The 15,005-nt window shown below is 37.0% G+C and overlaps 1 protein-coding gene across 1 annotated transcript; it reads left to right on the top strand.

Moving 5' to 3' along the window:
* Positions 1-2,788: 2,788 nt before the first annotated feature.
* On the top strand, positions 2,789-5,167 carry LOC135154609 (uncharacterized protein DDB_G0271670-like; the record flags this gene model as incomplete). Its single annotated transcript, XM_064101384.1, has 4 exons — positions 2,789-2,871; positions 3,982-4,222; positions 4,334-4,469; positions 4,902-5,167. Coding segments are annotated over exons 1-4 (726 nt in total), but the record flags the coding sequence as incomplete, so codon positions are not given.
* Between the last annotated feature and the right edge of the window lie 9,838 nt (positions 5,168-15,005).

Here is a 15,005-nt window from a genome sequence, read left to right as displayed (position 1 = left end):
TTCATGGGGCAGGCTGAGCTGTACCTCTGTAGTGAGCCCGGCGGTACATGAGCACTGGGTGTCGAAAAGCCAGTCGGCCGCTGTATGACCCGCGCTTGCTGGCTTCAAATAACGAATTGAATGTTTGACTAACAATAAGAACGATAGTCAGCCAGACCACCCCTCCCCCTCCTTCTTTCTCTCTCCCTCTCGTTTCTCTCACTCTCTTATATTCCCTTTCTCTGTCTCTCTTGTTATTGTCAAGGCATGAAGAGGCTATCTTACCACCACCCCTCCCCAAACGTTTTTACGCCATGAATAAAGATTGGAGGCGAATAATGCCCTTTCTGACCCGTCACGTACAGACTCCCGCCTCCCACCTATGCTCTCTTCACAATCCCTAAACAGCTGCTATCAGTCCTCTCAACTCTTTTTCATATCATCATTTTCCGGCTCTTTTTTTATTTGAAGTTCCAGGCTGGCTGACATTCATGTAAAGAAACATTATCACCATGGTTGACTTGCAACCGTGCGTGAGGAGTGACCCCTTAGTCCCGGCTATAGGACCAAAGTGAAGTTGAGAAACCGTATAATGTGTGGTAAAAGCTGGGTGTTGGATTTCTTTGCCGATGTCTTGAGTGTCGCCCCGGCTTCAGGCTGTCGTGAGGTCTAATGTGTATGGTCTCCAACATTCACACTCTGGTCAGAACAGCTGCTCTTCACTGCATCTTAGGCCTTTCCCAAACCGTATCACTCTTTCTTATTCCCTCTTTTAATCTCTCTCTCTCTCTCTCTCTCTACCCCCTCTTTTTCTCCCTCCTCTCTCTACCACTCTCTCTCCATGTATGCCTCTGTCTGTAACACAACGAAAACAGTAACAAGCCTAACTAGAAAGCTTTGTCTATCACATGCTATGTATGTCACGTAACGTAGATGATATGATGACATAATCCAAAAAGGGTTTTCCCCCTTGATGACCTTACTAAAGGACATATTCAATTATTATAATAATAACAATAATAATATGTAACATTTATATAGCGCTTAATACAAATGTTTCCAAGCGCTGCATGCTATTACCCCGGCTTTAGCACGGCTACCCTGATCGGACGCTCAAGCCTTCAATGGATTCCTTCCTACCGGATACCCATTTACTACACCTGGGTAGAGAGTGGCAAATGTTTTTATTAGCCAATTCGGTGTTCAAATTCTTAATCCTTATTGGAAGATAGTTAAAAATAACCACCGTCATTAATTGACAAGTTTTTCGGCATTTACGTCATTCGATATCCACCCCCTCCCATACAGACAGGCGACCAAGATTGTTGGTGTTATCGACTCCTTTGGTCACCGTTCTGAAGACATATTTTTCTCATAATCATTACACGTCTGTAGAAATATATTCTCTTTTAAAATATTAATAGCAAAAACATGCTAATCTTAATTGGCCATTTTAGCCCACCATTGGCAATCGGGTAATAATGTAACCTACCATTAAACATGTTAAATACATTCGTAAAGGGTTATCTATTTCGTGATCATTGAGATAATGTAAAGAGCTATATTAGAATAAGTGGGTAATATCTCCCCGGAGTCATATCGCACATTAATTTGCTCTAACATGAGTTTCATTATGTGTGGTTCAAAGTGGACGCGCTATCGTCTGATAAGAAAGGGGCGGACAAGTCAATACTCGGTTCGGGACAAGGGTCACTCCACGACGCCATTCAACTGGACTAAGTTGGCACGTAACTCAAATATCATATATCATTCATACTAAGAAAAAGAACATTAACGAGCTTCTCTGGATATCATTTTGTTGGTTTTAAAAGGTGGAATATTATCTTGTCCCTTCTCGACACAAAACAAACAGAGACAAACTATATTTCCAGATCATTGTTTACTTATTAAATTCATTTGGAGTACCTGATGAACCGGGTTTATATCCAACAATGACCGTGTTTTATGTTACCTTTTCATTATTCCGGAAAAAGTCAAGGGCAGACACCAGATAAGATTTGAAACATTTTCACATGTAGGGTATAGTCCAGACTCGATAAAATACATGTTTGTCTTGAACGTAGGAAATTCCAAGCTATGTGTTGGTGAAGCACAAAACAAATAATAAAAATCACATTTTTGATAACTCAGCACCGAGTGCGATTTGTTCCAGGGCTAGCGTCACTTAAGTTTGGTTAATATTTACGTCTACTTATATGAAGAATTTGAAATCACCAAATAATACATAATCATGATAATAGTTACAAGGGTATATGGTATCTAAAGTAGAATCATGTTGTATACTGCAAAAAGTTTGGTGTTTCTTGTTTTATATATTATGTGTTGGGCGAACTGTTTTAGGAATTCATCGGTAAATATTGAATCAATGATTGGGCAAACTCTTGATTTTGGCCATACTATCAGTGTGATGATCAACAGTGGGTCAACAAATCGTCATTTTTCTCCCAACATTTTGGCAATGTATGTTTACATTTTTCAGACTTTGGGGGGTGCACTCATAAAGATGCATTATCAAAATGGGGAGAAGGCTTATATAGATGTTATAATCGCACACTTCTTCCTACGGAAGGGAAATGCGACATTACTAACACAATATAACTATAATTAAAAATGAAAACCGATTCATTACGGTTTTGAAAAATGATTAGAAATTCATCACCCACGATGTGACTTGAAGGACGTACTTGCATCCACGAATTCAAACCACTTGTCATACGAGAGTTAAATATTATCCGTTCTACAAAATGATAATGATCTATTGTAATGGTTGTCGCGATTGTAATCGACCATGTGGAACACGATAAACTACCAGTATCTTCAAATAGTATCATACTTTGAAGAATTGATTTCTGCTTCTCGACCAAATGCCCAGTACTTACTGAAATTACCTCCGCCGTGTAAATATCCGTAATTATTTTGATTGATTGCTTTACAAGAATACTCAGATACTGTTCAGATATGATTTTATTGCCCGTGAATTTTACCTATCACTAATGGGTTATATTTTGATACCGAGATTGTCAATATTTTAGAATGCCATCAAACTCATACCACTACTGATGATGACAATCATGATAATGATAACCAGGGGCGGCGGAACCCGGGGGGCAGGGGCACTTGCCCCAAATGAATCCTCGTAGGAAAAAATTCCCTTTTTCATAATGTAAAGTGCCCAATTTTAAAAACGAAATGTGTCCTTTTTCAAAATGAAACACCCATTTGAATTAAAACATGATACTTTTATGTTACAAACTCACAATTTTTTTGGCTTCGCGCTCGCATCAATTATTGTTTAATATGGTACTCATTTTGTTCTTTGTTACAAAAATTGCTTAGAATGTCCAGTTTTCAGATTGGAATATCACAAATTTCCAGCTGACGCTTCGCGCTCGCATTATTCAATTAGTGAGATATGTGTCATATTAATCAGTAACTAAATGCAATCCAAATGTCCAAAAATTTGAGCTTGCAATTCGCGCTCGCAACATCTCACGAGAGTGCCCTTTTAACAATAATTAGCGCCATAATTGACCACAAAGCGAGTTTTACAACTTCAGATTTTGGTCGACAACCCATATCTCTTGGCTCATTTTTTTTTCTCGCGGAAATAATAAAGCCTAAATATGTATTTTATCAATCAGAAATCACTTTAAAAAGGCTTTGCTTTACTTAATTACTCAAAAAAACACACAACTACTTAACACAGATGATAATCTCATGGTGATGATATCCGTTTGCACCAAAATGTCAATTTTGACATATAAGTGCCTTTTTTGGCTTTGCCCCCCCCCCCCAACGAAAATACGTTCCGCTGCCCCTGATGATATGGTTGGTGATGTTGAGGATTATGAATTCTTAAATTGTTGAGATCATCTAAATATAGATCTAGGCAATACTAAGAGCAGTACGCTGCAATAAATGCAGTAGTAGCGCTAGTAGTAGTTGAAGCAGTGGGCGTGGTCGTGGTGGTCGTGGTGGTAGTAGTAGTTGTAGTAGTTGTAGTAGTAGTAGTAGTAGTAGTAGTAGTAGTAGTAGTAGTAGTAGTAGTAGTAGTAGTAGTAGTAGTAATAGTAGTAGTAGTAGTAGTAGTAGTAGTAGTAGTAGTAGTAGTAGTAGTAGTAGTAGAAGTAGTAGTAGTAGTAGTGGGGGTGGTGGAAGTAGTAGTAGTAGTAGTAGTAGTAGTAGTAGTAGTAGTAGTAGTAGTAGTAGTAGTAGTAGTAGTAAATGCAGTAGTAGCGATAGTAGTAGTTGAAGTAGTAGTGGGGGTAGTGGTGGAAGTAGTAGTAGTAGTAGTAGTAGTAGTAGCAGTGGTGGTGGTGGTCGTGGTGGTTGAAGTAGTAGTAGTAGTAGTAGTAGTAGTAGTAGTAGTAGTAGTAGTAGTAGTAGTAGTAATAGTAGTAGTAGTAGTAGTAGTGGGGGTGGTGGAAGTAGTAGTAGTAGTAGAAGTAGTAGTAGTAGTAGTAGTAGTAGTAGTAGTAGTAGTAGTAGTGGGGGTGGTGGAAGTAGTAGTAGTAGTAGTAGTAGTAGTAGTAGTAGTAGTGGGGGTGGTGGAAGTAGTAGTAGTAGTAGTAGTAAATGCAGTAGTAGCGATAGTAGTAGTTGAAGTAGTGGTGGTGGTGGTGGTGGTGGTGGTAGTAGTAGTAGTAGTAGTAGTAGTAGTAGTGGTGGTGGTGGTGGTGGTGGTCGTGGTGTTAGTAGTAGTTGTAGTAGTTGTAGTAGTAGTAGTAGTAGTAGTAGTAGTAGTAGTAGTAGTAGTAGTAGTAGTAGTAGTGGTGGTGGTGGTGGTCGTGGTGGTAGTAGTAGTTGTAGTAGTAGTAGTAGTAGTGGGGGTGGTGGAAGTAGTAGTAGTAGTAGTAGTAGTAGTAGTAGTAGTAGTAGTAGTAGTAGTAGCAGTGGTGGAGGTGATCGTGGTGGTAGTAGTAGTAGTAGTAATAGTAGTAGTAGTAGTAGTAGTAGTAGTAGTAGTAGTAGTAGTAGTAGTAGTAGTAGTAGTAGTAGTAGTGGGGGTGGTGGAAGTAGTAGTAGTGGTAGTAGTGGTAGTAGTGGTAGTAGTGGTAGTAGTAGTAGTAGTAGTAGTAGTAGTAGTGGTAGTAGTGGTAGTAGTAGTGGTAGTAGTAGTAGTAGTAGTAGTAGTAGTAGTAGTAGTAGTAGTAGTAGTAGTAGTAGTAGTAGTAGGAGTAGTAGTAGTGGGGGTGGTAGAAGTAGTAGTAGTATTAGTAGTAGTAGTAGTAGTAGTAGTAGTAGTAGTAGTAGTAGTAGTAGTAGTAGTAGCAGTGGTGGAGGTGATCGTGGTGGTAGTAGTAGTAGTAGTAATAGTAGTAGTAATAGTAGTAGTAGTAGTAGTAGTAGTAGTAGTAGTAGTAGTAGTAGTAGTAGTAGTAGTAGTAGTAGCAGTGGTGGAGGTGATCGTGGTGGTAGTAGTAATAGTAGTAGTAGTAGTAGTAGTAGTAGTAGTGGGGATGGTGGAAGTAGTAGTAGTAGTAGTAGTAGTAGTAGTAGTAGTAGTAGTAGTAGTAGTGGTAGTAGTAGTAGTGGTAGTAGTGGTAGTAGTGGTGGTAGTAGTAGTAGGGCAATTCCATAAAATAATCAACCTTTTTGTACGTCCGACCCCCATTTTTCTCAAGTTTTACTTCGCTTCATAAACTGAGCAAGTCATGGTCATTTGAGAGCATTACAGACTTTCAAAAGAACCAGAAATCAGAGACAGAAAATGTCATGAAGGTCCCACATATAGGGGGTCGGATGTACATATTTTATGGAATTGCCCAGTAGTAGTAGTAGTAGTAGTAGTAGTAGTAGTAGTAGTAGTAGTAGTAGTAGTAGTAGTAGTAGTAGTAGTAGTAGTAGTAGTAGTAGTAGTAGTGGTAGTAGTGGTAGTAGTGGTAGTAGTGGTAGTAGTAGTAGTAGAAGTAGTAGTAGTAGTAGTAGTAGTAGTAGTAGTAGTAGTAGTAGTCAGTAGTAGTCAGTCCCTTTCCTCGTCACCTCCCCCTTGACCATTTCGCTCCTTCCCTCTCTCCGCCCCACTCTCTATCCACCCTTCCCTCCCTCGCCCCATCGTATCATCCACACCCCTTTCTCACCGCCCCCCCCCCTCCCATTCTCTCCATTCTATTCCACTTTCTTCAGATATTCATTTCATAATTCATGAAGTGGTGACTGTACACGATTGAGATATGTGTATACGTTTTGGTCATCATGTCATGGTTGTCATTTCTTAACGTCATTAATTCATTAGCGAGCCAGGCAATGAATCTTTCATAACCCCAATACCACGAATACACATCATGTATGCGCTATGACCATGGGGTTATGATTAGGACGACAGGTTTGTTCTTCTCAATAACACATTTATATGCTATATATTGCCAATCAGAATTAAAAAAATTACACAGAATACAAGGGCAGATCAAGGGATTAATTGCTGATTAGCTCATCTTTTTTTACGTAGGTCTAGAAGAGGTCTATTTATGAATATTATCAACCTATGCATCTTTTATGCATGCTTTTATATCCAAACTCATTTTTATGTGTTCATTGTATGAAATGCGTCATACGTGTTAGTTTTTCCATTCGTTTTTAATTGTACAAACATGGCAAACAAGAAAATCAGAATAATGATGCAATATACGGTAAAGGATAGATAAAAATGATAGCATAGACAACTATACTGCTTGAAAGTTGTTTACCTCTTTTTTTTTACATAACGTTTGTCTTAACCTTTAAGCGTTTGTTTTCTGAGTCGTCAAAAAGAAAAGTCACCATAAAGATAAAATAAAAATAAATTTTATTTACCCAGGGTAGCCACTTCAAATCTTGTGAACTATTCTCCCAGCGGGTCCTGGGTAACATAAATTTAGCATTATCTTTCTTCATTCTAAAACATTGAGCACCTGGTAAGAAGGCCGATGGTGCCATTTGTAAGTCTTTGGTGTGGATTCATGCTGCATGGGATCGAACCCACGACCTCCCGTTCAAAAGGCGGACGCTCTACCACTTAGCCACCATGTGATCTTCCCCGCTTTCCTGTACTAGTCTTCTTGATTTGAAGCGTCTTTTATAAATCTGCAGGTTGTACTTTATTCAAAATTTACCTGAACAAAACCATTACAACTGTTCTAAATAGATTGAAATGAACTCTTCTTAAACAAGGACAACATCTTGATGTGAATCCACCATGTCCTAGGTCTTCCGAGGGGTCGGTCCAGTGGTACTCAACAATGTTGACATAGAGGACTATGCGGGCTGATTGTCAAGGGTTTCTCTCTTCTAAACGTCTTCTGTATTTTCTTTGAGCTAGCTCTATCATCTTCTAAATTCTTCATCATCATCGTCTAAATCATATTGCAGTATTATCAATTCCACATCTCCTTTCATTCATTCGAACAACATCTTTATCATATCACTTCTTGTATTCCCTGTTCTTATTCCTTTCTTTTCTTTTCCACCTTCTGGCCATTTTTCCTTTTCTACTTTGTCCTCTCGATCCTCTCCTCTTTCTCCTGTATACGGATCACACTATCATTTCCCAACTTAACTTTTACAAAAAGTGATTTATTCGTGCTGGATATTTATGAGTAGACAAATTCAGTTCGTGCAACCTTCTTGGTATTGTTTTAGAAAGGATTGTGTACTATTGTTATTTGTGAACGTGTGAATCATTATGTAGGCCTACCGATTGTGACGAAGTATATACTAACCATGATCAAGGAAAAAGTGACATTCCTTAGTGATCTTTATATTTTATTTCCCTGAATTCCTGCTCATTCCAACCACTCTCTATTTCCATTTTCTGCATCTAGGGAAAGGGGAAGATCAATGACGTCAGAAAAAGGGGGAGGGCAAAGAAAACGGGTCGATTTCTCTCGAATTTGTTGACAGGCAAAGTAGGGGTGGCGCTTCTTGCATAACAAACACAGAAAGAAAACATAATCCCGGAGCCACCCAAGACCTGAGCCTGCTTCAGATGAATGAATATTCTGACGAATTGGGGGCAATCTGACCCCTAATTTCTGAAGGTGAACTTTACGATCTTATTAATATTCCATGAGAGCAGTAACCTGTATAGTAATAATCATGATATACATGAAGCTAGCTGGTTTATGGTGACCGATTTGTTACTATCGGATGTTGTGAGAATGAAATCACTCATCTCTCGATATTCAAACCACCATAAATAAATGATAAAACGTGATATTCACAAAAAGGGACGGTATTTTACAAAGGAGAGCTAGTGGCATCGCTTATATTTTATATTTAATTCAATCGATGGGTGCAAATGCGCGATGACTTGGAAGAGAAGGCCATAGTTTACGACCGTTTATCTCGTAATCTCTTTTGAAAAGATCACGATTATCGTGAAGTTAAGAGAGAATGTCAGAAAACCATGCAGTTATCGATTTTTTTTCTTACGAAACACGAACGATGCTGCAGTGATTTTTACTAGAAAGACTACGTGGGATATCGATCACAAGCAAGCCGTGACCGATAGTTGGAAATCGGTTATATAATAACCTTCCAACCTTCCTGATGTGAGGTCACGAAGAAATCTTTAATATTAATATGACTAATGCATGCCTTTGCAATACAGACACTTTTTATAGCCGATACATTAAAAATAAGAATTGGTATTTTCAGTCACTCTAAGTGGTTCTTTTTTGCCTCCCCCATGCCAAACATCCCGTTCCAAAATCACCACCATTATTCATGTTATTATGCAATCTCTTTGATAGTCTCGAACCCGTTTCATGGTGAACAGCCGATGAAGGTAACTTATGATAAAAATAGTAACATATGGTAATTACGTCTTCAATTACTACAAATAACAGAGGATGTACTACATTACTGCATGTACTGCATTCGGTTATACATTGTCATTCAACGCTAATAGTGCAACATGTTTTATTTAGATTTCGTTTCATGTCTGTGTGTCAATCAGACTTGCAATCATAAGCATCAACATACCATTTGCATCCATTGTTATCATATCAACATGATAGTATACTGCAACTATCGATATACTAGAGATAATTATATTACCTCCATTACATTTTAATCCACATGACTAGTAGGATTTGTATTTTTTTCTCTTACTCATCACACCCAAATCACACCTGCAATCAAATCTCTGCTAAAATATCTGACACCAAATCCAAAAAAATTAAAGTAGGTTAGGGCCATTCTTGTAGTGTAATTGAGGCTTGGATGGAGTTAAAGTAATGGATAATAATGATCACAAACAATATCATGATAATGAAATGGAGTCTCGCTCGTTTCGCACCAAGAATATCGTCTTCATATTGTGACATGACCCGTTTAGCCATCCTTTTCTCTGTCTTCGCCTAACCTCTTTCATTTCCGCTATCTCGTTTAAACCTCTACACCACCCTGTCACCCCATCTAAATACTCACTCATTCTCCATCTGCCCCGCCCCTTTTTAACGCCTTTCACTCCTTATCATTTTTTGTTCATGCTCATAGAATTTACAGAACTTTTTTATCCGAGATTCCTTATGTTTCCTTTATTCCTTTAATCAAGTTTTGCATGAGCTTTACTCTGAAATACGTAAATAGCGTTTTATTTTAAGTATAATGGTTTTTCAATAACTTTTTGTTTGTTCCGAATCGTGACAGTTGTAGAGTGTAAGAGGCTGGTAGGTCCGTGCACGACTGACTGTTTGACATCCGGGTTAGTTTGGGTTACACGAACAGGGGACGCAATGACGGGTGCGTGCAATGAGCGACACAAATTAATGGTAGCATCTACATTGGAATCGTCAACAGGGGTATTAAATTACCTCTTTTTTTCATCTTAATAGCTAAAACAATAAAAGTTTCCCTTTCTGAGACAATTTGGTCGACAACCCATATCTCTTGTCTCAGTTTTTTGTGTATGAGCAGATGTAGGAACCACACCGCAATTGATAAAAATCAATTAATGGGGTTGAACACTTAGCCATCCGTAAAAGATAATATTTCTGTAGATGAAACACAAGCGGACTATCTGAAATATGGAAAAATAGTTATTTCGTCACGTATTTTCAGGGTATACTGGTTCATGGATTGTAGCCCATAAATGCATTCCTGGCAGTGTTGTAGTGTTTTTGTATAACTTTTCCGAGATTAGACCGATAAAGATATAACTCACAATTTTATGCCATCTTCATATGAAATTTAACTTTTAGAAGTTAATGATAAAAACCTGATTAACCCGCCACCATAATCTATCTTGCTATCACAATGAGAGGCTGTGATATCAGTACATGTAGCTTGGTTTTTCAATCATATTAATTCACAACAAAAATTATGAGTTATACCAAGTTAAATTAAAACTAAATCTTAATTGGATGTGGTCGGTGACCGGCCAAACTATATGGATCTATATTAAAACCCCAAATTCGCAAATGATTGAAATTCCATCTTCTATATCGAAGAGTTCGACCTGTTACTAACCACAGCTAATAATGGTTTGGGTATTTTAAATCCTTGAAATTAAGAGTGTAGATCTATGAGGTTTGATGTAATCATTGCATCCCAGATTGCTTTCCAAGACTAATCTGTAAATTATAGCTTACTGAGATCAATTCAATATGACTTAAACTTTGAATCATCTTCAGTAGATGTAAACGTATTTTGTTTCACTCTATCATCACAGAAACATAACATACTCTTCAACCATTCCCATCAGCCAGTCAAATAACTCGGTTTTGGAAGATTCAATTCTTATCGTATTGTCTGATCATAACAATGTTAAATGATCGAAACTGACCCCCACCCCCTCACTCGCTAAATCTTTATTTTTTTCATTTCTGGTAGAAAGAAAAGCTTTTATGAAATTGTCCCAAATTTAATTCATGATTTATCGGGGGGGGGGGAGTATCAAAGCTTCTTTTGATGCTATATTCAATCAAGGTATAAAGCCCTTCGTTTGGTTTTTTAATCATACTTGTGTTTCAAGAAATGATGTGCAAAGCAAAGAGGCCTATTTTGCACATTATTCATGGGGACAAAGAAATATAAATGTATATAAAGCAGTATACTCATGGGGACAAGGAAATATATATGTATATAAAGTAGTATACTCATGGGGACAAAGACATATATATGTATATGAAGCAGTATACACAATTATTCTCCAATATTGATCGCCTTAACCTTCAAGAAAATCATATATAAACATCAATTTAATCTGATGTATTCATACATCTTGCAATCATTTCTTCCTTAACCTTGAAGAAGGCATTCAACCACGTGTCGGTTAGAAGGCGAGAAGTTATGACGTTATTACTGACATATTAACCTTCTCCAAACAATTAAGCCTCAGTCCTAATGCCCGATTTGCCCTTTAAATCAGGCGAAGCATTCACAAAAAATATAGTCCTGCGGACATCGTCGCTTTCATGAATGTCTCCTCCGCATATAGAACGGTCAGTAACGCTCTCTTCGTCAATGGCTAAAAAAACAAGCTAGGCTATCCACCAGACTGCTTTTTAATGCTTGTCGTCATAATAATTTATTGAAACCTACAAAATGCTTAAAGTATGATTTAAAAAATAGTGATTAAAATTCAATATGAATTATGTGTAAATCCAAACATCTCCGTATGAAAATATACATTATATTGTCATGCATGCTACATGTGTAGGTTCCAGAAATCATGGGTTACCAAGGGAAATCGTAGGGGGAAAAAACGTTGTTCACCATATTTTTTAACGAGATAGACTTACCTGCGTTTGTAACATTAGCCATATTGTAATGTAATAAAGTAACTTTATAAGAATGACAAATCTTCTTTCACGGTGTTGATGTTCATTATCAGACGTAGATATGAAGTCATTTTGAATGTGAAATACCTTTGTTTTAGCTTGTATTTGGTATCGTATATGGCCTTACAAGAATATTAATAAGTTTCAATCTATTGGTTAGTGTATTTGGAGATGGGAAAGCGGAATTGTATAATAAGAGATCTCCACATTAACCAAGTTCATTTTTAGTGATTATACGGAATTCAATAAGAATCGACAACCTGACAGCGCATTAACTGGATTATATGAAGAAAAGGAAATTATTCTATTGCTAAATTATTTCATTGCTAAATAATCATTAAAAAATCACGTTAATGAGATATTTAAAAAATCTACTATTATTGTATTTGCATGTATGGAGAAAAAGAGTGGGTTAGAAAATTGACCCTTTTTATCGGATAGCCTACTGCTGGACTTCACGAGAATAACATTTTGTTTTTTGTAATGAGCAAACGAAGAATAAAAAAGGTATACGAAATAGATGAAAAGAAGTAGACTGCATTCAAATATTGCAATAAATTATATTTTTCAGCATAAGAGTCTGATTTTGAGACTGTGCATTTTGGCGCGATATAAACATAGTGAAGAAGGGAAAAATGTGCAATGCAGACGATGAATCGAGTGTTGTGACAAAATCGGAACGCTTTGTTGACAGAAGACGGCGAACGACCGAGCAGCGACGATGTCCTGCGAAATAAAATCCCAGGCCATTCTTAAAATAGTCCCCCATCCCCTTGTTTCTCTGTAGGTCTATCTCCGTTTTTCCCTTCTCTTTTTCTCTTTCTCTGTCTCCCTCCCTATCTTTCTCTCTGAATTCTATCATTTTTTTCATTTATTTTCTCAAGTCAATTTTCTTTGCTTGTTTGAATCACACCTTTTTACTTTTTCCTCTACTTTGTCCATTTTCTTTCCTCCTCGTGTCATATCGCATCTCCATTTTTCTATGTTTCAATTTACATTTTTCTTTGTCTTTATCCACTTTCTCTGTTTCTCTCTATTACTCTCTTTTACCATTCCCTCCGCCTCTCTCAAGCTCTATTTCTCTCTCTCTTACTCACTTTCTCTTTTCAGGTTTCAGTGAATGAGTGGATGAGTGCTATGTCCCCAAGGCGTAGCAGACGACATTAAATCGAACCAAGTTCAGAGGAGAATGGACGCACGGTGGGCTAGTTTTATGTTAATAGAACGTGACATTGACAGAGCTGTTACGGCTTAAAGGTAAAGTAGGCATATTCCAACGTCTATATAGAACCATGCCTGAATGTGGCAAAAGCTTTGTGGTTTTTGCACAAATCTATGAAGAATTGTCAACTCCGTCTTATTTACTCATGTACAACTGTAGAAAACTTGGTAATAATCGATAAGTGTTTCTGGACAATAGCATTTTTATTTCTATGTAGACTACCGGGTGATCTGATAACATATTGTATCATACGATATTGAATATTAGATGAGTATTCCAACTAGCTCGACTTGTATGGGGTAGTTTGCTCTTCAAGTTCGTCGCCTGTTTACAATAGGATATGTTCTCAGTGTACATTGTCTTAACAAAATTAATAAACTTTGACGAAAGGACGTTAACATTTAAATCTACTTGAATTGAAAAATGCTATGGGATTAAATTGTTAAAAGGCTGCAAATAATCTGTAAACGAAAATGAAATGATTTTGAATTGAAAAACTATGTAATTTAACTCGAAACAAAGCTAATGTCCTCTGCGGTGTGTAATAAACCGCTAATTTAACGTATAACCTTGATCCTTTAACATCATAATACCTTTTCACAGTTAGGGTAATACGGGATCTGAAACAACAAAGTTACGTACGCATAACGCGGGAACGACGCTTCAATCAAGGTTGCCAAAATTGTCTCATTGAGTCGATTTTGACTCATTTAGGCGAGAAATAAACGGGAGAAAGGCTCTCAAATGTTACATTATCTCTCTAGTTTCTGTAGCTGTCGGCAAAATCTGCGTACGTGTCGAAGGTCGGGATTAGTGGATGGTGGCGAATGAGATTAGGCGAGATTTGAATCACAGCTCCTATACAGTGAAAATGGAAAGAGTAATGTGTCAGGGCATATAAAAAGGAAAAGGGAGACGAGAGCTGATTGGACAACATTGGAGAGAGGGGGTGATGGATGGAGGTACAAGCGAGTATGAGGGGGTACGAGCAGGGGAGAAAGAGAAATGCGAATGGAAGTAAAAATAAAATCGAAGGAACACATAATAAAAGATTCTATGTGAGATTAGAATCACTTCTTTCACAATAGTGTGCATGCTGTAGAGAGAGGTGGATGCGCGTATTATCAAAGAGAGGAGAGATTGTGGGTAATAATAGGTGAGAAACGAGCGAAAGAGGGGAGGGGTCACTATTCATAGTAACGGTCAGTTTATGCAGTATTCAATATCAGCCTATTTCATGATCAAATTATTCGAATGCATTTTCTTTTTTGAAAATAATCCATAAGGAGTGGAATCAAGTAAAAATATCAAATACTAAGTAAGCAACATAAATTAGATAATGAAACATTTAATAGATGAATGAAAGTAAAGTACAGTCGTAAAAATTACCTGTATATGTATAATATGTGTATGTGTTTTTACCAATACAATTACTTTGGTGTTATTCTTTTTATATCTTATTATTTTTATACAATTTTACAGTTCTGAAAATCTATCTATCTGAGTATGTTGTATGTTATGACTTACGATATGGATCTGAACATTACTATTAATCTGCACTATAGATCTGAAACTGAATTCTGTTTTTAGTTAAATGGAAAAGGCCTAAAATTACTATTCCAATACCATTTTTGCTTTAATTTCTTTGGATTCAATTATATTTCAATATTTGTTATTATTCAAAGCTACTGAAAACATTTTTTTTTCATAACACACCGATTTATTTCACTAGTTTTGACATATTCATAGTACTTTGTTTGTAATGTAAACATCATTTCAAGAAAGTAAAAAGTACTTAAAAACAAATTCCACAACGAAAACCAACAATAAAAGCTAATGATTTTCAAAAAATCTGTATTGCTCTGAAATGTTTGCAGCATCTTATTGACATGATCAAAATAGAAAGTGCGATCATAGATCCATGGTGCGATCGTAATGGGATCAAGTGGTAGTATAAAGAAAAAATCTGTAATGGTGCATCAACAAGCAAACTTGCGATTAAAAATAAGAAACTGCTGCAA

This window comes from Lytechinus pictus, chromosome 7 (assembly GCF_037042905.1).
Source record: "Lytechinus pictus isolate F3 Inbred chromosome 7, Lp3.0, whole genome shotgun sequence".
Classification (NCBI taxonomy): Eukaryota; Metazoa; Echinodermata; class Echinoidea; order Temnopleuroida; family Toxopneustidae; genus Lytechinus; species Lytechinus pictus.
This window is presented reverse-complemented; position numbering and strand designations above follow the sequence as displayed.